Source organism: Sciurus carolinensis, chromosome 1, assembly GCF_902686445.1.
Source record: "Sciurus carolinensis chromosome 1, mSciCar1.2, whole genome shotgun sequence".
NCBI classification, from domain to species: domain Eukaryota; kingdom Metazoa; phylum Chordata; class Mammalia; order Rodentia; family Sciuridae; genus Sciurus; species Sciurus carolinensis.
The window spans coordinates 95,441,181-95,466,636 of NC_062213.1; the positions used below are offsets into that span (position 1 = coordinate 95,441,181).

At 48.0% G+C, this 25,456-nt stretch overlaps 1 protein-coding gene across 3 annotated transcripts; it reads right to left on the reverse strand.

Annotated features, from left to right (window-relative positions):
- Positions 1–1,229: 1,229 nt before the first annotated feature.
- Positions 1,230–25,321, reverse strand: Atp8b2 (ATPase phospholipid transporting 8B2). Of its 3 annotated transcripts, XM_047564727.1 has the most exons (28): positions 25,150–25,321; positions 22,276–22,343; positions 20,018–20,076; positions 19,566–19,679; positions 19,343–19,441; positions 19,007–19,068; positions 18,837–18,909; positions 18,520–18,590; positions 18,004–18,083; positions 16,208–16,366; positions 15,884–15,972; positions 13,901–14,097; positions 10,510–10,718; positions 9,585–9,628; positions 9,131–9,296; positions 8,788–8,976; positions 8,514–8,629; positions 7,821–7,985; positions 7,627–7,738; positions 7,402–7,507; positions 7,147–7,291; positions 6,770–6,953; positions 6,402–6,625; positions 6,034–6,117; positions 5,447–5,692; positions 5,136–5,274; positions 3,606–3,736; positions 1,230–3,344 (listed from the first exon to the last, which is right to left on the reverse strand). In XM_047564727.1, exons 2-28 carry the CDS (start codon positions 22,304–22,306, stop codon positions 3,066–3,068), a joined length of 3,573 nt encoding a protein of 1,190 aa, XP_047420683.1. In that variant the 5' UTR covers positions 22,307–22,343; positions 25,150–25,321; the 3' UTR covers positions 1,230–3,065. The 3 variants fall into 3 exon arrangements, with proteins under 3 accessions (XP_047420683.1, XP_047420674.1, XP_047420692.1); XM_047564718.1 differs by lacking the exons at positions 22,276–22,343; positions 25,150–25,321 and adding an exon at positions 21,424–21,727; XM_047564736.1 differs by lacking the exons at positions 1,230–3,344; positions 3,606–3,736; positions 22,276–22,343; positions 25,150–25,321 and adding exons at positions 4,473–5,018; positions 21,424–21,729.
- Between the last annotated feature and the right edge of the window lie 135 nt (positions 25,322–25,456).

The window sequence follows — 25,456 nt, forward strand, 5'->3', positions numbered from 1 at the left end:
TGAAAGTGAACATAATGTTGGCCTTGCCCCTCAGATATCTATACAGGATAGCAGGATTGGGTCTACTGAGGAGCAGAGTGGCTGAATAGTCCTCATCTATCTTCTGAGACTGCTCTGTTGGTCAGCAGTGAGAGACAGGAAGTACAGGAGGTTGGGGTCTACTATGGAAAAAGGGGGCAACAGCCTTTGCTCATGGTGAAAGCTAGTAAGTCAACCAAGTTGGGATCCTAGCCAATCTCAAGGGATTAAGGCCTGATTCTGTGTCCCAGGAGGTGGAGGAACTGAAGCCAAATGCCACTTGCTGCCTGAGGCTCAGAGTCCCACAGATCCAGAGAAGGATTGGGCAGGCCCTCCCACACAGAAGCAGGAGCAGGCTGTGTTCCCCTGCGGGCAGGTGGCAGTGGCACTCTCCAGCCCTCGACTTCTTCTCCTTGAGGAGGAAACTGATCTTATCTTCATGTCTCCCTCTGAGCTTAGCATCTGCTTAGAACTCTTACTTCTGAGACGGAAAGGAAAGATTGCCCCAGGCAGAACAGACTGGTTAAGACAGAGGGGGAAATGAGCCTGGGGGTGGGCTCAGCAGGAGGTTTGGTGTGCATGCCCCACCACATCCAGGCCCTAGCTCTCCTGGAACCAGGGGCTGAGGCAGGAGGATCATGAGTTCAAAACCAGCCTCAGCAGATTAGTGAGGCACTTGGCAACTCAGCAAGACCCTGTCTCTAAATAAAATATAAAAAAGGGTTGGAGATGTGGCTCAGTGGTTAAGCACCCCTGGGTTCAATCCCCAGTACCAAAATAAATAAATAAAAACGACGACGACGATGACAAGACATGGCAGGAGGGGGAAATTTTTAAAAACCTTAAAATATTTACCTAGTACTCTGGAACATTCCCTGCTCAGCCTCCACCCCCAACCCCTGCCCCCGGAATGTATTAGGAATAAGTTGGCCTTGTTTAGAACAGCAATCAATTCAAGGTCTGAAGCACCAGCCATCCGCTGAACACAAAGTCCCCAAGCTCTGCCTCAGCACGACCCATACCCATCTCCTAGCTTAAACTCTGATCCAGGAAGTGGGGTAAATAGAGGAGGTGCTGCCCCAACAGATTTCCTTTTCTTCACCTCACCCTGATATACTCACTCAATTCCACTTAAGAGACAGTTTCTGTCTTTACTTTGACCATCAGTCTTGTTTAAACATCAGAAAAAGAGACAAATTACACACTTCTCAGAAATTGGAATTTTATAAAAAGGATTTTTCTTTTATATCCATAAAATGATATAATTTCTGCAAGTATAGAAATGTGTCATAAATTATACAGAATGTTCCTTAATTACAGCTCAATGCAACTTGGTACTTTCTTCCCTCCCTAAAAATGAGAGAGAACCAAAAAAATAATATATATAACTGTATTATATATATATATATATATATTTATATAATATAGACCAACCAAATATGAAAAAAAATCATTTCCTCTTTGGTATAAAAATCAGACTCTCACCTTGAGAGACACACAAATAGACATGATATTGGGTTTGTAAACTGTGTGGCAAAAAGGGATTTCCCTGTCAAGACTTCCCTTCCCCCATTCCTTGAGGGTTCACCCAAGCCCCACCTGACTGCAGCCTACATCCAGCTCCTTTGGGGCTCCCACATGGAACACTTATGATCCCCCACTCCCAGCTCCACACCATTCTTAAACTAGTACCTCCCACACCAACACACTGCCCAAAGAAGAGGAAAGGCTTCTTTCTTTCCAAGACTGATTAGGTAGCAACTAACTTGGGAAATGCCTGACTTGAGGAATAGCTTATGGATGATGGAGATTAAGGATAGGCTGTTGAAAAGCCTCCAATGGAGTCCTGTTCAGATCAAGCTGGATACTGAGCAGACAGTGTCCAGGCCTAAGTCTGGTATTGCCCTTCTCCTCCACCTCCTCCCAGAACTCAAGCTCTACCACCTCTCCCCAGCTGCTGGGCCTAGAGGACGGGATCCCTTGTTTCCTGGGAGAAAGAAGCAGAGAGGCCAGCTTCCCCAACCCCACCTCAGGGTGCTCAGCTTCACCTCAGGTCCTGGGGTGTAGGTGCAAAAAAGCTCCAGCTGAGGAGGGAGAAGGGAAGTCAGAAGAAAGTCTGCTAATGAGAACTTGGGACTAAATTTAAAACCAAAGAACTCCTTTTTCCCACTCAAGACTAAATTTCATACTCAGCTTTAACTCACTGAGAATGATGGGGCCACTTTTCCAGGCTCCAGCCCAAAACCAGCAGGACTTAATGGACGCCAGGAATTGATATGTGTGCACTGGGGAAGGGACAGTATATTACTCTCAAGGTGAGGAAGGAGATAGGATCAGCCCTCCTTTTTACTCTCCCAAACACCCTCTGGCTGATGGTTCTTCCCTCCCTGATTAGCCTCTCTATTCCACCAGGGCACCAGTTACTGGAGTGTGACCAGTGAGATGCAGCCCCTCCCAAACCAATCTGCCAGGTAAGGGCGTCCCAGTGAGTTCCAGGCTCCTCTTCCCAGGAGAGTTAAGACACCAACCACAGCATAAAAAGTCACATAAAAGCCTCCGCCACTAGCCAAATAAAAAGACAAAACCAAACTGGACACAAACACAAATTAAGGAGACATACACGATGTGAGGGGCCCAGAGGCCCCAGCAGGTCTCTGGCTTCCCGGCATGATACATTCTTGTGTAATTCAGGAACAGGGGTGCTAGAGCCCCTCTGGGGAATGGGAATAAAAAAATATGGAGATTCAGAGTCCCTGTGAGCTCCCAGGCAGGGCAGGGACAAAATCAATCTCTCACAGTTTTTCTTATTTTTGGTTCCACATCTGGTCCCCCACTGGGGCTGCTTCCTGATGCCTGAGCCTCTGCTCTGCCCTTGGGGCCCACTCCCCCTATCTCACCAGCTGGTGGAACCAATAGGACAAAGTCTACCAGAGGAGACAGGAGGCAAAGAGTGAGGACCAACAGTTCTGAGATACTGTTCCCTTGGCAACCCACTGGCCTTTCATGCTCTGGTCACCCGCATGGAGTGTCCTGTGAAGCCCAGGTCTTCATCCCTTGAGGGGCTTCTCAGCCCCACCGCTGGGGCTGCTGGCACTGTCACTTTTCTTCCTGCGCAGGCTCTCAATCCAGCTGGAGCTGGAGCGGGTAGTGAAGCTGGACAGCGCCAGGGAGCTAAGCCGCATGTTCTTGCCAGACATAATGAGCTCCCCAAAACCCTCCTGGTGAGAGAAGGCGTAGCCAGAGCGCCGGGACCCAGTTCGGCCCACCCGCCGCATGCAACGGTGCTGAGCTTTCTGCTTCTTCCTCACCAGCTGAGTGTAGCGGACCTGGTGTGGGGCACAGAGAAGCAGCTTCTGTTAGCATGGCAGCGTCACACACCACCACAACAGAGAAGGGACCCAGAGCACTGGAACAGCCTAGCACAGGAACTTCCACATATATGTGTTCCCCTAGAAGGTGCAGATGATCAGCACCAACACCCCAAGTAGTCACACAATCCAGAAACAGTCACACAAGTGTTCAAGACAGAGAGACCCTTCCTGCCACAGAGTCTCCGTCCCCCCAAAACAGACAGCCTGGTTTCTCACCGTGTCAGACAGGTCTGGCTTCAGGTTGAGCCTAAGGAACCGAAAGGCAACCACAGGCATGATGCAGACGACTGTAGTGAGCACAATGGTGAGCCACACTGTGGGCTGGGCAAGGGTATTCTGGGCGTTCCCTGGGGGTGAACAGGAGTCGATGGCCTTGGGAGTCATGAAGTGATCATAAGGGTAGCCCCTGACTTCCCCATTTCTATTTCTGATAGTTACACTTCCCCAACCTAAATCATCTCTGACTTCCCTCTTCTCTCTGCCCACTCCGCAAATGTTTATCTCCAAATCTGACTGGTTCCAAAATCTCCCCCAAAAGCCCCAGAGCTGTTTCCTTAACCACCACAGTGGACATCTCTGTTGTTGAACATCAAACAGGCATCTCAAATTTCACCTGGTCCAAAGTGAACTATTGTCTCTCCCACCCCAAATCTGTTCATGCTTTCGCAGCTCAGGAAATTCTATCACTCACCTAGCTGCTCTGACTAAAAACCCTCCACCCATCTCTACTCTTCTCTCTTCTTCACAACCCACACCCAATCTGTTGGCTCTATTTTCAAAATATATAGGGGGTCCCACTGCACTTCACTGTGTTCCAAGCCATCGTGTGTCATCCTCAATTATTGCAATAGCCTCTAAATGGTCTCCCCATTTCCATCTTTACCGCCTACACTTCATTATCACACAACAGGAGAAGTATAACGTTTAAAACATAAGTTAGTTTATGACACTTCCTGCCCCTGGTGGCATCCTATCAAATTTCAATTAAAATTCAAAGTTCTGGGGCTGGGGCCATAGCTGGTCACAAACTTGCCATCCTCCTGCCTCAGCCTCCTCAGTTGCTAGGATTACAGGTGTGTGCCATCATACCCAGCATTTTTAAATTCTGTGACAGGGTTTCACTAGGTTGCCCAGGTTGGCCTTGAACTTGCAATCCTCCTGCCTCATCCTCCTAAGTAGCTGGGATTGCAGGCATGCACCACCACATTTAGCTCTTGCTTCATCTTCCTAACAATCTTTTAATGCCATTTGTCCCTCTTCCTCTAAACAAATGAAGACTCATGGCAAAGCAAATGAAAAGCTGGGAGTCTGTCATTCTGAGAGCTCAAAGGCCCACCTTTCTAGCCTCCAGGCTCCCTCTGCTTCTCCAGAGCCCATCCAGCTAGAGCACTCTTCATTCCCCAGAAACAGTGGCTTCTTCGTACTTCCTGGATCTGCTCACAGCAACCTCTTCTGTGGGACTAACCATGGCCACCCCACTGGCAGTGTCTCTGATAACCATGAAGCCTGCCACCCCTGACCTCCCACAGCCTGGCAGGGCTGTTCATCACTTTCATGGTTACAGAAACTCTTTGGGACTCGGTCTGGGTCAGCTACAGCTTGATATCCCAACAGCAACTTGTAGAGTACCTGGCAAATAAGAAGTGTTGATAAATGCTTGTGATGGGCACACTGGCTGACTACCCTGTGAGTTCTAGAATAGCTGTGATTCCTAAAGAAGAATAAGAGGAAGCCACAGGGACTCACCCACAAATCGGAATTGGTTTGGAAACATGTCAAAGAGCCCGTTGCTATGCATGGCAAAGAGGATGGCAAAATAAACAGCTAGGCTGCCCCAGATGAAGAAGTGGTTGATGGCTGTCCAATATCCTGTATCTAGGCCAATCTGCAAAAAAAAAAAAAAAAAAAAAAAAAAAAGGTAAGACCTGTTACAGGCAGGAGAACCACTAAAAACTCTGCCCCTCTCCCAGAAACAGAACTAGGATGCTGAGAGCAGCCTTAAGGACAAAAGGCTCACTCCTTCCATAGGAAAGAGCAGCTCCTTGGATGCTTCATACCTGCACACTAACCACAATGACCAGTGATGTGGCCACAGTGACTGCAAAGGACTGGTAGTCAGCCAGCTGGGTCCCATCATCCCGGGTTGCCTCAGCAAACACCCCATAGGGAATGAAGAACATAAGCACAGAGGTGTAGATGCCCTGGGCAATGCAGATGAAGAATTCCCGTTTGTTGAAGAGGAGGTTCAGCTGGCCTGGCTCATAGAGCTTAGGGTACTCCATGCTCCGCTGCTCTGGGACATCCTGTATAGGGAAGACCACATGGCAGATGATGCCTTGAAAGCTGCCATTTTGACTCAGGATCACCAAATGCAGACCCTGTCCCTAACTCCTCCTTTCCACGTCTTTGATAGCAAGAACCAACCTCAAGCCAGCTGCTCCTACTTTTTGTTCAGCAACTCAAGGGAGCTACGGATAAGATGCACCTGAGGAGAGCCTTCCCCACACCCTAACCTACTGAGAGGGCCTCCCCTGTGACCATAAGACAGTAGGCACATGTGTCACATACCCACTCTATCAATCGGACACACTTTAACAGCAGTGCTTTTCTCCCCATCTTACCTGACCATCAAACTCCCCCATACCTGATCAAAGACCCCCATGGCCAGGACCGGGAGGGAGGTGTACACAATGTTATATAAGGTGATGAAATACTGGTCATATACAGTCTGGAAGAGAACAGGGGACAAGAGAAAAGTGAGTATGCAACCCTTCTTCACTGTAAATCAGGTACAAGAAGATGATTGATGTGACAGCTGATGTGGAGCTTAGGGTTTCTTTGGGATCCCTAAGGAATTTCTTGAGAGTTCTCTCCACTTTTTCAACAATTTTTTTTTTTTTTTTTTAATGAAAGCACTAGACAATAGAATTGGGAAGCAAACAGGACAGATACAACCTCTGCCCTTCAGGGATTTACAGATATGCATCACAGAGGCCTGGGTACACTCACTACCTGGGCTGAGAAGCCACAGAAGAAGCCAAACCAGAAGTGGACCATGGTGAAAGCAAAGTTCTTGTAGAAGAAATAGCAGAGGAACTTGCACATGCGCAGGTAGGACCAGCGCCCATGCACCAGCAGGAGGCGCTGCAGGAACTTGAACTGTGAGAAGGAGTAATCTGAGGCCAGGACAGCCTGGATCCCTTCCTGTCCGCTGATGCCCACACCAATGTGAGCCGCTGTGGAGATGAGAGATGATAAGAAGGTGAAGGTGGCTACCTAATTCAGATCCCACTAAGTTGTAGTTCCTCTCCCCAGCAGACTTCAGAGGGCACCTTCTGACCCTCCTGCCCAGCCCACCCATGCACACAGTCTACACTCACTTTTGATCATGCTGACATCATTGGCCCCATCCCCAATGGCAAGGGTCACTGCCTTCTTGTACTTCTTAACCAATTCCACCACTTGTGCCTTCTGCAAGGGGGTCACCCGGCAGCAGATGACAGTTTTGCAGGCACATGCTGTTTCTAGGAACTCCAGCTCCATGTCTGCCTCCAATGCATGGGCCTGGAATACAGAAACACCTGAGAGAGGCACAGCTATCCCAGGGGACATCTGGTGGTCTCAGCTCATCCCTGTCCCCCTGAAGACCACAGCCCCCTCTGAAGTCAAGAGAAATGAGAAGAGAAAATTTAAAAGCCATATTGAGAGAAGGGCTCTCTGAAAGAATACCACTCTAGCCAAGGATGGCGACACTTACTAGGCTGTGCCCATTGATGACCAGAGCATACTCCCCAGCAACTGCCTCCAGGACAGATGAGAGCTTGGAAGAAGAAAGTTTCTCCTGGCAGGTGAAGCCATTGCCTACAGTGCGGGACGAGTCCATCATCTTCTCCCGGGCTTTCCTGTGAAGGTGGAAATGGAATGGTGGTGATCCAGGACAACAACCGTGAGTCAGGACAGAAGTCTCAATAGTGTTCAGAAATCCCAGCCTGCCCCTGGGCCTCCTGCTTACCTGAGCTCCTCTCTCACCTCCAGGACAGTGTGGCCTGTGACTATGAACACCTCTGTCATGTCATCTGTCAGCATCTTGCAGGAATAGCCAATGTTCACAGCAGTCTCTAGCAAGATAAAATGCAGAAGCTACAGGCAGCCAACAAGGTCAGCCTGTTTGCTCCATGCAAAGCTCCAACAGGAATACTGCCCAGATGCAATTTCTTCTGCCCTGCTGGGCTCTCACCTTGTTTGTCTCCAGTAAGCACCCAAATCTTGATGTTGGCCAGTGTCAGGAGAGCAATGGTCTCTGGAACACCCTGCTGCAGCTTGTCCTCAATGGCAGTTGCACCTAACAGCTGAAAATACAAGGACTCCCGGCATAAGAGTCAAAGGCACGGGTCCTCCTTACCCACCCTCAGTCCGTCCTTGTGCCCTCACCATCATGTCACTCTCGACCTCCTCGTAGATACTGGCCAGCCTGTCCTCCCGGCTGTCCTGGGCCAGGCTGGCTTGCAGCCGTCTTTCAGCCCACTCCTCATAGTACTCTTCATCAAGATCCTTGTAGGCCAGTACCAGAGTCCTCAGCCCTTCCCCTGCATATTCCTGGGGACAGAGTCAGGGATGCACACCTGAGTAAGTCCAGAGAGTTAATAATGCACAGCATGAGGACTCCAGTTAAAATCTGCAGCTGGGTGTAGTGGAGCATGCCTGTAATTCCAGAGACCCAGGAGGCTCTAGCAGGAGGACTACAAATTAAGGCCAGTCTGGGCAACTGAGCAAGACTCTCTCTCAAAATAAAAAATAAAAGGAGTTGTGCATGTAGCTCAGTGGTAGAGCCTGCCTGAGTTCAATGCCCAGTATAGTTGCCCCAAAAAATTTTCTGAGAGAGATCACGGGTATTTTTACCACAAAAATAAATAAATAAATAAATAAATACAAGAGATGGTGAATAAGTTAATATGCTTGATTGTAGTGATCATTTCACCTTGTATATTGAAACATGTTGTACACCTTAAACGTGTTCAATAAAACAAAAAAAGAAACACACACAAAAAAGAAAGATAAGCTCCCCTACCCCCAACGCTGAGAGCAGCAGCAGCAGCAGTCCAGTCCCCCTTCCCTCACACCTACATTCAGATGATCAGTCGTGGTATTGAGCAGCTCCTGGGTAGAGTGGTGCAGTCTGTCAAGCAGGATAGTGTCAGCCCCTTTGCAGTAGAGTCGAATCTTCCCCTCTGGATTCCGCACTGTACATGAGGCAGGGGGGAAGGAAAGTGCCAGAAAAATTCAGATAGGCAAAGATTCTCAGTCTAAACACATCATTCAGAGTCCCCCAGCATACCTGACCCATCCCAGGCCTACATACAGCCCCAAATCCCTCCCAGCACTCCAGTCCTGGACTCACCTATTACTGACATCCGCTTGCGAATATTGTTGAAGTCCAGGATGGCTAATAGCTGGTAGGTGATGGCTGTGCCCATCTCATGAACAGTGATAGTTTTTGGTGTGCGAGAGCGGAACACAAAACCAAAGTTCCTTGCAGCAGTCACCAGGGCCCCTTCATCAGGGGACTGGGCTTTGTAATATAGTTCTCCTAGGTGGACAGGAAGAACATGTGTGGCATAAGTGGCCAACCTCTCAGACATGTGTCCCACCCAGGAAGCCCCATCCCAACAGCGCTGTAATGCAGAGCAGAGCCCAAGAGTACAAATCGGGTGAGAATAGAGTGACCCTGCTTCTCAGCTCACCTTCATTCTTTTCTTCTGACATGACAGTGTGACATAGGGAAAGGAGACGGAAGAACTCATGCGTGTGAGGGTCCCCCATCTTGACAGCCTCCAAGAGGCTGGGGTCCCAAAATAAGAACTTCTTGTCAGCCAGAGGATTAAAGGAAAAGTTGACAGGTTCAGGCCTCTGGAATAGGTAAGAAGAACCTTAGGAAAAGTTGGGTTGCCAGGCTACATCCCAGGAAAGTGGCTATCCCTGCCCGCCCACCTCTCAGTAGAAAAGCTCAAGATCGTGATCACTGTGGACCTCAAAATTCCTATTTCTGTCATCAGTTCCTCTTTCACATATCCATTTCTCCAAGCTGCTTACATTTCCTGCCCAGACAACACAGCTCTCCTAATTATGCCAACTGTTCCTGGTCAGGCACCCTATATTTAATTGGTATATACAACAATTATGGAGACTGGCTCTTACCTCTCCCAATTCAGCTTTATGTCCCAAGACATCAAACACGTCACCTACACACAGCCAAGACAGAAAGAGAAGCAATATCAGAGCTGGAGATCTCTACAGCAGTGGGGATAAGCCTCTAATACAGATCCCTGCAGGCACTGGGAACCCTCAGCCCTGATCACTGAGCAGACATCACCCACACTCACACTGCAGACTCAAGAGACAAGAAGCAATAGGCACCCTGGTTCACAGAATCCAAAACTGTGGCCACAAAAGTTATGATGTCCACCTCTTACCGTCCCTGTCCCCACCACCTCCCAGCAGCTATCCCCTCAGGGCAGCTCCAATTCTTCACCTCCACCAGCCAGGGCTCCTAGTCCTCCCTGGTGCCTGGTACCCTGTAGGCCTGCACAGCAGACAAAGTCTCACACACTGGCCACAGAGTCCAGGTTAGTATAAAAAGCAGTTAGAGTAGGGGCTGACACACGCACCAAGGTCAGCCCACACACACCCTGCCCCAAGCCATCCCAGCAGCTCAGCCCAAGGCCACTGCAACAGGATCACACTGGGAATACCATGGTCACATTCCAGAGACTCACAAGGGCCCTCATGAGAAGAAACATGGGTGAGTCTAGTACTCCGTTGGGTCAGCCAAGATCCAACCTGGCCAGAATGCCCAGAGGTCAGTGTCTGGGGTTTCATTCCAAACATCCAAGGAGCTCCCCTAGTGCCTGGAGCTGAGACCAGGCAAGGGTACCATGTGAGGACAAGGGAAAGACTCTCAGTATCTGCTTCCTAGCATGGGATATAGAATAGACCCTTTCAAGGTCTATCAGACCCAAATAGGAAAGAGGTAAACCCTAATGTCAAGACAACTGTAGGAGCCCCAGTTCCATTCTCTTTCCAGGCAAGATGTACAGCCCAGCCCCTGGTGGCACCGCCATACCATAGCTGCGTCCATTGATGGAGCACTTGTTGAAAACCATGATGTTCTGCGTGAGGGTGCCTGTCTTGTCAGAGAAAATGTACTCCACCTGGCCCAGCTCCTCATTGAGGGTGGTGGTGCGGGCCTCAGCAGGCGTCCGCTTCTTCATGCAGAACATCTTCTTGTCCCAATTGATGAAGTAGCTGTGACCCAGACGGATGACCTCCACACTACACAGGGGACAGGAGGTGAGTCTTGGTGCAAGAAGGGGAAGAGGTGCCCCACCCACATGGGCCTTCGCTGCAGGCCCTCCATCTGGGGAGAAACAAGAACGGAGAAGACACCTGGGCACAGGAACCTGGGTGGGAAGGGGCAAGGAGAGCCTGCAGGTAAAGCCGGCCATGTACAGCCAGCAAAGTCACTCCCAACCCGACCCTCCTGACACTCTCTAAACAAAAAGGTACAACAGGCCTGGGCAGGCAGGACAGATAGCACAGGAAAAGGAGGGAAAGGACTGCAGACAAGGCACTCAATCGGTTCTTACCTCAGGACTAATAATACAGAAACCATGCAGAAAAAACAAGAGAAAGTGCGAGAGGAAAGGGAGAGAGAAAAAAGAAAGAAAGAATGAGGGTGCTGTGCATGCCATGGCAAAAGTGCCACCTCAAAGGGGCCAAGCTGGGGAAAGAAAACTGAGAAGGCAGTGCAGCCCACTCACTCCTTGCTGCCCAACACAGACACGGTGTTCTCTTTTCACCTGGGCTGGGGCTCTATACCCCTGACTGTGGCAAAGCTGAGGTGCTGACTCCAGAAGGGAGAAGGGTCTCAACAACGTAGGGAATGATACCAAGTTACAGAGGCACAGTACTTTTGACATCACCCATCCTCTTCTTTGCTTAGGGATTCCTTCTATCTTCTTTGGATAGGGACTGTTAGTATTTCCAGAAAAGGCCCTGTGTTTAGATCCAGAGGTCCAGCAATGGACTGTATCTGGAACCTTGCTTCTGACCTGACTGAAGTTCTTATCAGGATCCTGTTATCAGGTAAAAACTGAGATAGCTGGAAATTTCATCATAATCTTTCCCCTATGCAGCTTATAACGCTCCTTCCACCCTCCCCCAGATATACTGTAACTTGATGGGACTTAGAAAACTTTCTTAGGCAACTCCCAAAGGCTTCAAATAAACTTAGATACAAAACAGGGACAGGAAAGCCCAAAGATGGGAAAACAAAATTAGGTTTTAAGGAAGAAACATTTAAATAAATAAAAACATAGAACCAGAATTGCAATGATAACAACAGATATATACTACACAATATTTTATAGTAATTTTTTTTGTTGGGCAGAGTGTACAGGGGATTGAACCTAGGGGCACCTATGAACTATAGACCCCAGCCCGTTATGTTTTTTGTTTTTTTTTTTTTTTTTTAATTTAAAAAAAGGTTTTACTTGTAGTGGACCCCTTTATTTATTTATTTATTTATTTATTTTTTTATGTGACGCTGAGGATCAAACCCGGTGCCTTACACACACTAGGCAAGCACTCTATCACTGAGCTAAACTGCAACTCCCTTTATATTTTTTGTTTTAAACCAAGATCTTGCTAAGTTCCCCAGGCTGGTCTTGAACTTGCAGTTCTTCTGCCTCAGACTCCCCAGTCACTGGGATTACAGCTATAGTGTCCCAGTCACTGTGTCCAGCTATAGTAATTTTTAAAAAAAATTTTTTTTTAATTTTTTTAGTTGTAGATGGACATAATAACTTTATTTTTTAACTTATTTTTATGTGGTGCTGAGGATAGAACCCAGTGCCTCTACCACTAAGTCACAACCCCAGGCCCCAGCTATAGTAATTTATCTTTTTTAAAAATACATATTGCATGTTTTTTTAAATTTTTATTTGTTCTAAATTAGTTATAAACAACAGCAGAATGCATTTTGATTCATTGTACATGAGTAATTTAACTTTTAAAATGTATTTTCCAATCTGGTATCTTATATCAAGACATACCTATGAGGAAAGTGAAACAGGTATTGCTATTCCCATTTCACAGGAGAAACCAGAAGTCACATAAGGCCCCAAGTGATTGTGGACTTGCCAGAGGTCCTATGGTGAATCTAGTTTAGTAGGCAGGACTAAACCAAGAACTTTCTGATATTCCTCTCTGTGCTCTAAAAAAGCCCAAACTGTACATCCTTGGCAAATGCTTCATCTTCTATTCATCATCATCAGTCCTAGCATTTGGGGTCAGCAGGGAGAACTAAGGACTACTTGAGGAAAATGTCAACTAAACACAGAAGACAGGAAGATTCTGAATACCTCCAAAAAGCATTTCCTTTAAAATGTCCCTTATCTCAAGTACAAGGCACTAGGTAGGAAAGTTTTTTTCTTCTGGATTCTTCCTTTCTCTTCTTCCAGTCCCTCTTCCTTTCATTCTCACTGGCCAGGTCCTATTGACATTCTCTTTACTTCAAGCATCCAACCATCCTACACGTGTCCTCGATCGTACACATGCTGCACATCACTTCCCAAAGTATTCTTTAGATCTTTTAGAATTCACTTTTAGAATGTCTTCTTTTTTGTTTGTTTGTCTGTTTTTCCAAAGACCTTATAATGGTTTACCAAGTTCAAGGCCCACAGGCAAAGATTTAAGACCTTCCACAATCATGAGCAAGCTTTTGTTTCCAGATCTCAATCCTATAGCTCCTCACTTGCGGTTCATAGTCTTGGCTAACTGTTCCCAAAATCATTCTCAGGTTCCCATCCCCTTGCCATTGTTTCTAACCCTTTCCTCCTCCTCTCTTTCCCAGTTCCACCTTCACTCACCTCTTCTGAGATGTTCTCCCTGATTTACTGCCTCAGGAGTAAAGCTCTTCCCACCCCTGTGTACCTGGCGCCTCCTGCATGGTGAATCAGTGTCTGACAATGTTTCGATTGTCCATCACCACACCACCAGGTTACTGCTTTTGAAGGCAAAGGCCACCAGACACATCTCAGTATCAAAAAATTATAGACAGAATGACTTCCACAGGACTTATTCCCAATTTTTTTTAATAATGTGTTTATATTTTTCTTGTTCTTTTGGACCTAAGCTCTTAGAGTAAAGGAGAGCCATTCCTAATTCTTTTTGTGTGCCATGGTATCTACCATGCTTCCTTGCACGCAGTAGCATGCAATACATATATATACTAAATATGTGCTCAGTGGTTTTTGCTCTCGTACACTTCATAGTGTCAGGAAATTGGTAAAAAGTCTACTCTGTACACAAAGATAAACAGACAACATAAAATGTTCACAGAATAGGAAGAAGAGGATTTCGTGTTCCTTCTCAATGATTTAATATTTACAGAAAAGTTTAGCAAAGGACCACCTGGGCTCCCTGGAGAGACCCAGAGCAGAGAAAGGACATACCTGACATATAGTGAAATGGGCACAACAGTGTTAAGGATGATGATGTAGGACCAGAAGGAGAGGAAGCCAGAGAAAAAGGCACTGTCCACCGCTTCATCCCAGGGCAGGTAGACCTGGAAGCGTGTCCCAACTTCATGCTCCCAGATGGCATTGCCAATGGCCAGGATCACCCCCATGCAGACCAGGAATCCAAAAATCTGGGAAGGAATGAGAAGCAAAGAAAAATCAGAGACTTAGGAAGCAAACTTCCCCCTGAATGAGGTTCCTACTCAGGCTCTGAACCCTTAAAACCTCAAGCATATTTGAATTGTTAGAATCGTCTGTTGGAATGAGCTCAGAACTGGCTCTGTTCTGCCACTATTATGTGGCCCTCTCTCTGAACATTTTCTCATGTGTACAATGGGAAAGCTGATATAGTTCAGTTGGAACTTAACCCTTAAGAGTCTTTAAGGTTGGTGAATGGGGGTAAACTACTTTCTACATACCAAAAATGCTTAGTGCAAATTACCCATTTACCTGGGCTAAGCCTTCACAAACCAACAAAAATGCCAAGTTACTATAATACCTTTTTTGTTTGTTTGTTTGTTTGTTTGTTTTTTGCAGTGCTGAGGATTGAACCCAGGACCTTGCACATGGTAAGCAAGTGCTCTATCACTGAGCTATCCCTCTAGCCCTTATAATATCTATTTCACAGACTGCCACTTTTTTTTTTTTTTAACCAGAGCAACAGAAGCTGGGAATAAGCACACTTGCCTATAATTCCAGAAACTTGGGAGGGTTAAGGCAGGAGGATCAGAAGTTGGAGGCTACACCTGGTAACTTAGTGAGAACCAATCTCAAAAATTAAAAAATAAGCTGAATACAGTGGCACATACCTGTAATCCCAGAACTTGGGAGGCTGAGGCAGGAGGATCAAAAGTTCAAGGCCAGCCTCTGCAATTTAGCAAGGCCCTAAGCAACTTAGCAAAAATCTATCTCAAAATAAAAAACAAAAGGGCTGGGGATGTATCTCAGTGGTAAAGCACCCCTTGGTTCAATCCCCAGTACCAATCATAAATAAAACAAACCAGGGAAACAAACTGTATCTTCGTAACTCCAGATTTCTTATTAATCAAAAAAACTTGGAGTCCTTGATGAAGAATCATAAGAAAGTTTTGGTGATTATAAGAAAATAACCAAGATCCATGTCTGGTTTCTGACATCTATTTATTTTTTTCCTTTTTTTTTTTTCTATCTGACATTTATTTCCAAGCTGTCTTCACTGTTGAGGCTTTGAAACAAAACAGGAACTATCCTGGTGCCCAATGACCACCAGGGGGCCACTGGAGCCACTCTGTAGGCAAAATTTGCCCTGCATGTGAGACAAACACTCTACCAACTGAGCTACATCCCCAGCTCTCTGCAAGCCCTTTAAAGACAGGGATGGCCCCAGCCCTTGCAAGCTGGCATGTCAGGGGCAGGCAGCAGGGGTGCATGAAGAGGAGCAATGTTTAATAAGGAACTCGAATTTCTAGCTAAACAAGAGAAGGAATTGCCAAAAACAAAAACAGAAACAACTTTTCCTTTGAAATTCTTTATCCTTAGAAGTTGGGGGGAAAAGACCCCACTAATCAACTTCCAAATGAAAATGTTTTCTTTTAATTCCATCTCCATCCTCATGAAGGTCTCCTTGTCCCTGGCAAAGGTAAACAGAAGGTCACATGCTGCACTAAGTCATCATCATAACTGGAATCCAGAGAAGGGACGATTTGTTTTAGCTTTAAGATGTTGATTCATGCACGTTCCTAAGGTTTTTTAAAATAACATCTTCGGAATCTAAAAGAAACCAGAAATAAACACTGCCTTTGAGTATCTAACCTGCCAATGACTTTAAAACCAAACCTGAAGCCTGACTATTGACCAGGGAAGAGCAATGTAAGCAAAGGGAACTACCCAGGGAGAACCAGAAGGACAGAGGGAGGGAAACATCTGTGGGAAACTTACCCAGAGCACCAGTGTATTCATGAGACGATCGATACTTGTTCTCTTGAACTTTGTTCTACCACTGTTCTGCATCAGCTTAGTGTCAGGACCTAGAAAAGAATGGGAAGCCAAATAACAAAACTGCCTCTGGATTTCTGCTCTGATTCCCAGATGCAGTACATCAGGATGGAATACAGACACTAGGTGGACAAAAGACTTGTATTCAGGGCTAAAGGTTTTTTACCTTTGCATTCTGCCAGCCCACCCAGTTTCAACTCATACTCCTGAGGGAGGGCTGAGTCACTTACTCTTACCCTTTCTTACTTTGGATGCTAGAAGGCTCACCTGCAAAGATGACCAGCCCAAAGCACCACTCGGTGTTTCGAAGCACACAGCCCCGCAGCAGCATGTTCTGGTTGCTCAGGGGGAACTTGTTTTCCTTCCAGTAGAGGGTTCCACTGAATTTGTCCAGCTTGTTGTTGGGAGGTTCACAGATCACTTCACCTGCATGGGAGATGAGAGTGACACTGCTCAAGGTCTAGTTTACAACTTGATCACATGACAATAAAACAGAAAGAAAAAGTAGCTAAAGGAGAGGATGTAAGGACAGGGACCCATGTGCATACTACTGACGGGAGTGTGAACTGATGCCCTTTTTTAGGAAAACAATGAGGCGGCATGAACTAATATTAAAAGTACACACATGCGCCAGGTGTGAAGGCGCACACGTGTAATCCCAGTAGCTCATAAGGTTGAGGAAGGAGAACTGAAGTTCAAACCCAGCCTCAGCAACTTGGGGAGGCCCTAAGCAACTTAGCAAGACCCTGTCTCTAAATAAAATATTTAAAAGGGCTGGGGATGCGGCTTAATGGTTAAATTTCTCTGGATTCAATCCTCAATATCAAAAAAAAAATAAAGTACATATATACTTGGACCCACTTTGTGGATTCTATTTCACAGAATAGAATAAAGCACAATAATTTTTATTGAAGCATTATCCGGACAGCAAAAGACTGGAAACCACTGAATGGTCAAGAGTAGATGAACAAATTATGATACATCAATTTTTTTTTTAGAGCTAGGAACTGAATCCAGGACCTTGAATATGGCTAGGTAAGTGTTCTACTACTAAGATAAGGTTTTCTCTAAGTTACCCAGGCTTGCCCAGCTATAATACAACAATTCTCTGAAATTTTATACAGCTATTAAAGAGAACAAGGTAAATACCTTTATACAGATGATAAGATGCTTATGATATATTTTTTAAAAAATCTTTTTTAGTTGTAGATGGACACATAACTTTATTTATTTTCATGTGGTGCTGAGAATGGAACCCAGTGCCTCACATGTGCTAGGTAAGTGCTCTACCACTGAGCTACAAACGCAGTCCCTTATATTTAATAAGCAAAAAAGGTAGAAACTTTAGTATAATAGAATTGCGTTTTTTAATTTTTATTTATACAAACATACATAAAAAGTGTAGATGAATATATACTGAAATGTCAATTAATGTGGTCACCTGAGAAGGGCTGGAAAAACCATAAACTTTTCTTATACACTCTATATAGTTTGTCTTTGTGTGTGTGTGTGTGTGTAGTTATAGTAGTAGTAATAGTAGTACTGGGATTGAACGCAGATGTACTCTAACATTGAGCTATATCCCCAGTCTTTTTTATTCTTCGTTTTGAGACAGGGTGTCACTAAGTTGCTAAGGATCTGAGGCTAAGTTGCTGAATTGAGGTCTGTCACTAAGTTGCTGAATTGCTGAGGCTTTCCTCAAATTTGCAATCCTCCTGCCTGATCCTTGCAAACTGCTGGGATTACAGACACATACCACCATACCTAGCAATCTTTCTTGTTTTAAGGAGCACATACCAGTATTCTGAGCTAACAGAAAAAGTATAAGCTGAATTTCTCTCAACATGCACAGCAAGCGGGGAGCTATCAGCTTCAAAGCTTCCCTGAAATGATCATCAAACAGCAAGTTGTAACCACCTGACATTCTCAGCACTCCCCTCCCCCTAAAATCCAAGGAGTTGCATAATCACAGCAACCAGAAGTCAAAAGGAAAAGGCACAATTTAAATTCTAAAACCCAACCCACCTCTTTTACTTGAAGGTTGCTTCTCCAAGATTACTCACCGTCAAACTTGGCAAGCTTACTGATGTCTCCCAATTCGGAAGTGACAGGAATCGCCTGACGCACTTTCATGTTGGTTTCTCTAGAAGGATAGTACCCTTGAGTCCTGGCTCCCTACCCATCCTGTAGATTCTATGTGGGAGACCCCGACCACAGGGCATCACTGCTTAGCCCAGCAAATAATTCTACATATCCAAAGCCTTTTTCTCCCACCTGTACTGGGGATTGAACCCAGGAATGCTCTACCACAGAGCTACATCCTGAGCCCTTTTTAATTGTTTATTTTGAGACAGGGTGTCACTTAGTTGCCCAGGATGGCCTCAAACTTGCCATCCTCCTGTCTCAGCCTCCTGAGTCTCTGGGACTATAGACATGTGTCACAATACCTGGCTCCAAAGTCTTTCTTACCACTAAATTTCCCAAAAGGTACAAGCCCAGACCTGAGTACTACTATCCAAAATAATCTTTTTACCCCTAAAAAGGAAGTAAAAGGGTTGACACTTGAGCATGCCACTTACCCATCAAGTTCTGCCGTCTCTATGTAACACAGCCCATGGGGCTCACTGCTGGAAAGGAGAAGGAGATCCGCCTAGAAAGAAAACCTAATAAGAAGTCCAAATACTCAGATATTCACCTTCAGTGGACATTTTTTCCTAGTTCCAAGCATATGAATAGCAGGGTTGCAGGCATAATAACATAACGTAGAAGCCTTCCACCCAAGTTAATCTCCTTTCTGGGTGTTGTTTAAGAGGCAACAAAAAACCAAAAAGGACTCATCCCTTCTGTCAAAGAGGAAGATGAGCCCTGTAGACCTAGAGGGGCATCTTTCCCTTACCGCCACAAACTGGTTATTTTCTAGCTTGATAATATCACCAACACAAACATTCATCCACTGCTCCTGCTGGAGGCTGTGGCAACAAGACAATAAAAAGGCTGTCAGTAGGTACAGAGGTTTCCAAGGTACCCACTTTGTCCCCAGGGCCCTCATCTCCAACAGGCACTCACATTCCATTGATCAGCACCTGAGACTGACGGTTATTCACCTGGTTATCACTCTTGTGGCGGAACTGAAAAGAAAAGAACTGAAAAAGGTAAGATACCTTCTCCTGCTCCAAAGAAAACTGGACAACTGGTGGAACTCAGAGCATGCTGGGCAATACCTTACACACACCCATTCAAAGATCATCTCTCTCTCTCCCTGACTCCCCCTCCTCATCCTTTGCCACGTTATCATGGATCTAGCTGGACCAGGTAAAGGATGTCAAGGTCACCAAGGAACTGTGCTGGGTGAAGGTGGCTATGAGCTGAGGGTGATAGAATAAAAGAATGAAAAGAACTCACGTAGTCGTCAGTGGCATCTTTAACAGCTGTGATGGTGAGGACAAGAACCAAAGGCACAATGGTGGTGAACCAAGACAGGGAAGAGATCTGTGGGATCAACTGAAAAGAGGAAAGAGAAGCAAGCATCTAAAGCCCCATTCAATGCCTTCTTGCCCTAAATCTTGCTCTTCCTTGGTTTTATTTGGTTTTGTGAGTTGCAAGGAATATACTATAGGTCACTTACCTGCAAGATGAGAAGGAACAGGAAGTAGGTGTTAGCAACTTCCTGGAATTGCTCAAAGAGGTTGACAGGCAGGAAGGTGAGAATATTGTACTTGGAGGTCTTGATGCAGTTACTCTGGCAGTGGGAGAGAAGATGATGAGGCAGTCCCCAACCTCAATCCAGAATGAGACTATGGCTGCCTCCTCCATCTTTATACTTCCCCAAACCTCTGCCCCACAAAACCAGCACCGGAGTGGGAGAGGGAGAAAGGAAGAGAGGAGTCTGGGATCAATGTATTCTGATTACTGACAGATGAAGATCTTCAGTGTAATAGCAGATAGGGACTAACTGAGGAAGGTGCCTCTACCTCCCCTAGCACCCTTCCTATTCAGCCCTCATTCCAAGACCAGAACATCCCTATATTTCCCCACTCCCACTCAGGAAGTGGGAACAGGTGATCTAGAATCACTTACCGCATACTGGAATTTCTCATTGTATTCTCGGTCATTAGCCCGTGCCCTCCTTTCTTCTTCTACAACAGAATGATGCTATAGTCAGGAACAGCAAACTGAGGCCTGGACCCCCACCTTGTTAGGTCCATCCTATTTTGTGGACCATTCACCTAAGGTCCCTGTTTCTTTTCACCAAATAGTTTTATGGAGTCAGTTCCACACCTGAGGTGTCATTAAATTCCTCCCTCCATTCCAGCTCTCACCAACAGCATAACCACATGGTTCTGCAAGTTACATTCAAAAAGAACAGGATGGGTTCTCTTTCTCACCACCAATAGTCAAGGTCTTCCACTGGGAGCACTCAGTTCTTTTTCCCCACCCTTCTGGAAGATCCTTGGCCATTAATGGTCATGGGGTTCCCATACTCTTTGGCTGCTATTATTAATACACCATCATCATAATCAAGAAGTAGCAGCTGAAGACACAAAGCATCCTTCCCCCTAGGAACTACTGCAGATCTAACCAACATACTGCTGTTCTCCCCTTAAGCTGGAGAATAATGGGGTGGGAGTGGCAAGACTGAGGGTCACTGTGCCCTGGAGCTGCTCTGCTGCCCTGGAGCTGCTCTGCGGCAACATCCCAGCCCCACGTGCAATCCCCCTACAGGCGCCTCTGGTTGTCACATGTCATCAGCAGCAGCTTCTGACTGGCCAACAATGACATCACCTTATTTCAAAGCTCATCTTCAAGTAGGAGAAGGTGGGGGAGTCAGGGATATGGGTCATGCAGATAGAAGCAGAGATGCAAGACAGGAATGAGATGTAATGAAAACAGTTGCTTTCTATTTCTAATTGTAACCTTTTTTGTACCATCTACACACGTTTCCCTTAAACTTCTCATTTGTCACTTAGTGACATCTATTTAGCTACCCCTATCCTGAACCTCAGCAGGTTCCAGACTGCAAACACCAAGTTCAAGTTTCAGAACAAGAGGATATCCTATGAAGGGTTCCCCATCTCCCAGGGGTCACTTTGATCTCATGCTGTAAAGGGGGGTAACTTGGTCAGCCTGTAAATCTAATGCCTTAAACCTGACAGAGAGCCAAAGGCAGTGTTCCAAACCCTTTCCCCCCAATACCCCTGCAGAGCACACCGCAGTATCAAATTCCCGGGCCACAGTGTCGCCTGCCTACCGAGCCACTTTACTCCCAGAAACTTCCCAGTTGAACCCCCTTGTGCTGAGACCCTGCGCAATCACAAAGGCCATGCAAAGAAAGAAGGTAGGGACTCGACCCTTCAATGCCAGGATCTCTGGGTCTAGAAAAAGGATAGGGGAAGGCTGGGGGAGGCACAGGACAAGAGAATGTGGGGACTGGAGAAGAGGAAATTAAGGGCTCTGGAGGGCTGCAAGATGCTGCCTCCCGTTACCTGTCCCCCAAGAGGGCTTCTTTCGGCTCCAAGAGGGTGGTCCCCCGGCCCGGGCCCACTTCTCGGGCATCTCCTTGGGGACGGTCATGATCCGGGTTTGAGTGGGGAGGGCGCACTGTCTGTTCTTGGCCTCAGCGGCGCCTACGGGGCGGACCCCCGGGGAGGCGCAAGTGCCGCTGCCTCTTAGAAGTAAGCCTGGGCCGACAGGCGAGCGTGCCACCCGCAACCCAGGCCATCCTCACGGCCACCAGGGCACCGACCCGGGAACTCCGTTAGCTCAGCTGCGCCGCCCCCAAAACCCCCAGCGAAGGACTGCGTGAGCTGAGTGGCCCCGGATGCGGTGCGCCCGCCCCGAGCTCCGCCCCCGCCCGCTCCCCCGACTGCAGGGGCAGCAGCCTGCCAGCTCGCCGCGTAGGCGAGAGCAAGCGCGCGCGAGCCCCGCCTCCGCTCTCCCCGCCCCCCACCCGGTCAGGGCCAATGCTGGTGAGCGGACTGCCGTGGTTGTCCGGGACAACCGTTTTCATCCCCTCCCTACCCCAAGGAAAATGAAGAGGACCTGTGGGGAAGAGACAGGGGCTTCCCAGGTCACAAAGTAGCATCTGCACGTGTCCCAAGATAAGAGTACAGGTGTACGGGGTAGCGGGGCTGGTACTCAGCACTATCCCGACAGAGAACCCAGCTCAAGCATCAAACGGAAAAATTCGGTTTCCTAGGCTCTCCCCAGGATGCATAGGAATTTTTATCTCCCGTTCCCCAGATCCATACCAGTTGTCCCTCTTCTCTTGTATCCCTGAGCCATAACACCCACTCTTGTCTAAATTCCCAGGGATTCCCACTTCTTGCCTTTCTTACCTGGGGGGCGCTTTTTTGCACACAGTGCCATCTCACCCAGCAAGGTCCCAGCAATCCCATGGGAGACCCTGTAGGAAGGTGACACATCAGTGTGGTCAGGAAGCTTAGAATAACCCTTCATTTCCCTCATCAGACCCTTCCTGAAGGTTCTTTTCTCCAGTACTGATCCTGACCTCTCCAGCCCTCCCCACCAACACTCTCTTCTTTCTGCCCTGTACCTGAGAGAGAAAAGGGGTCATCCCCTCTGCTTTGGATAACATGGAGAGAAGGGAAAACTGAGAGTTTGTAGAAGGCAGGGCCTGCAGGAAAGGGGTCTAGAAGTATAGGCCAGAAATTGATAAGAGGGGCACAGCTGCAGGCACAGGTGGGGTATGCCTGTAATCCCAGCAGCTCAGGATGCTGAAGCAGGAGGATCAGGAGTTCAAAGCCAGTCTCACAATTTAGCAAGGCCCTGAGCAACTCAGCAAGACCCTGTCTCTAAATAAAACATAAAAAAGGGCTTGGGGGCCGGGGTTGTAGCTCAGTTGTAGAGTGCTTGCCTTACACATTTGAGGCACTTGGGTTCTATCGTCAGCACCACATAAAAAATGAATAAATAAATAAAGGTATTATGTCATCTTAAAGAAAGTTCAAGCTGCTGGACTCCCTATCTTTAAAAAAGCGTGGGGAGAAAGAAAAAAAAAAAAAACAAAAAACGTGGGGAGCGGGGAGGGGGGTTGGGGATGTGGCTCAGTGGTTAAGTGCTTCTGAGTTAATCCCAGGTACTTAAAAAAAAAAAGGGCACAGCTTTCAAGATACCATGGATGCCTCATGTGCTCTCCTGTTGACAGACAATGTATAGTGGTAGTGCCTGTATTCCTGGTGGCAATGAGTTGTTACTGTACTAGAAAGCAGAATGTCCCCCAAAAGGGTGGGGTGGAGGAACATAAGCCAGGAAGCACCTGGTAGGGCATCAGGAAATAGGTGGGCAGGCTCCACCCTTCTCAAAATGCTCATCATTCCCCCAGCTCACCCTCATTACTGGGGTTTCCATTATCACCTCCTCCACATTGAGCTCACATTAGAGGCATGGCCTTCACTTCCTGCACAGACAGTCCCCAAACCTCTTCCTCTCAATCTGGGGCAGCCACCCCTCTGGGCCAACAGAGGATCTCCCTCCCTCCCCACACCAGGCCTAGTGTAGTCAGCATGACACTCAGTGCAGGCCAGGGAGCATCAGTCGCACAAGCCTCTGCTTCCTTCCACCGTCCTGTGTCCTTTTTCCTAAAAAGGCATAAGACCTGGCCTACAAAACAGGGTCATGGAGCCTCAACCCTATTCTCCCACCTGGTCCAAAAAAAGCTGCCAGTCAGTAACCTCCTCTTCTTTTGTCTGGGTGGAAAGGTTAGCCTTCCACCTCCTCCTTGGTTCCCCTGCCTGTAGCCTATGGGGCATACCCACCAGCCTGTCAGCCCCAAGAAATACTAATTGCCTATCTACCCAACCTCTATAATTATAGACTCTGGCCACAGCGCAGGCACCCATGCCAATTCTTCCTTCACTCATTCAGACTCCTTTCCTGACCCCCGACCTGGCAATACCCAGAGCCAGAGGTCCTTTTCATCCCTGACCCTCCCCAACTGAGGCAGGCAAGGGTGCCTGGCTCAGGAAGAAAAGCTTCATCCACATTTTAGAGATGCCAAGTCCTCCTCCAGGGCCCCCAGCCAGGGTCTCCACCCAGTCTAGAGTATGAGTCATGTAGGGTGGGGTGTGGAGGGAGAGGTTAAAGAGGAGGATGCAGGGTGGGCATCATTGGTTCTGCAGCCAGCTGGGCCCCTGGAGAGGGAGTGATCAAGAAATACTGCCAGTTCAAAGATCTGAGTCTGCATCCTATGAAAGGGTTAATGAAGGAGTTGGGCAGCCATCAGGAGTCAGGAGTCTGGACTTGGACCAGGAAAGTTGTTTTACCTCTAATACCCTGGGGAAAGAAAAAGTGGGTTTGGCCTCAGATCCCATCTCCTCTGGGGGCAGTCACAGGAAGGGAGAAGGGAGGAAGATGGCTGGCAACAGGGACCCCCTCTCATTTCTTCCCAGTCTCACACAGCCTGGGTTGTCTGAACTGGTCAGGCCCATCAGCCACGTCGCCCTGCCCCGTCACCCTGCCCCAGCCCCCTCTGCAGCCACATCTGGGATAAAAATAGCCAACCCTGGGAAGGAGGCAATGCTCCATGGAGGAAAACGGCTCCTCCTCTAGGTCTGGTTTCTGCTCCTTTCCAACCAAGACTCCTTTCAGAGAAAACTGGTAGATCAGGGAAACAGGAAAAAATGGAATCCAAGACCCCCAGCTCTCTTGACACTAACACCGCCGCGGGCCACCTTCCATCGCAAGGGCAGTAACCAGGACTCACAGCATTGCTATGCGTTCCCAAAGCTACCCTTGGTTTCCCTCAGGCACACAGACCTCCACCTTCCAGAGACAAAACCTACCAGTCCCAAATTCCCTTCTCTAAGCGCCTAAAAGCTCAGAGCCGGGGTACTGTTCTCACCCCAACTCTCTAGGCAGCTCTCCCCTCTCGAATCAGCTTCTCCTCCGCACTCTGAGCCCTTTTCCTGCTCTCCACGCGCCGCCTGGGCACCCCATCCTCCCAACCTGCGGACAGCCTCCGGGTCTCCCCATCCTCAGGCACACCGACACCCCCCTTTTCTCCACCCTCCCACCTCCCCTGCCTGGTCTCACCGCAGCTCAGGACTCCCGGCCCCTACCCTCCCGGGTCCACACACCCCCCGCCAGCCCCACTAGCCCCAGGTCGCGGCTGCAGCCGCATCTCCCTCTGCCCTCCCGCCCGGCGCTCGGGTTGCCCCCGCCTCGCTTCTCCTCGCCTCGCCTCGCCTCACCTCAGCGCTCAGCGCTCGGCGCCCGCCCCGGCGGCCCCATCCTGCCCGTGCCGGGGGCTGGGGCGGGGGGCGCTCAGCTCAGCTCCCCGCGGGCTCCCGCCCCCCCGAGCTGTGGCCCAGCTCCCCCCGGGCCTCGGCCCGCTACTTTGTGTCAGTTTCGGCCACGGCGGGGCGGAAGTGACGGCTGTGGCGGTAGGGGGCGGGGGGCGGGAGGGGGTTTTGGGGAGGGTTGAGGGGGAGGGAAAGCGAGCGCCGCCATCTTTGTGCGGGGCAGGGGGCCGGTCTTAACCCTTCCGAGGCTGAGAGC

Bases quoted from the DNA above. Each gene is read 5' to 3' on its own strand.
- Atp8b2 (XM_047564718.1), bottom strand. From the start codon at position 21,511: ATGACCGTCCCCAAGGAGATGCCCGAGAAGTGGGCCCGGGCCGGGGGA. The intron at 18,084-18,519 runs GTAAGTGGCATG...CTATCCTTCTAG, and splicing joins GAGACGGCAGAACTTGATGG to AGAAACCAACATGAAAGTGC. The intron at 10,719-13,900 runs GTATGTCCTTTC...TCCCCTGTGTAG, and splicing joins CCCATTTCACTATATGTCAG to TGTGGAGGTCATCCGTCTGG.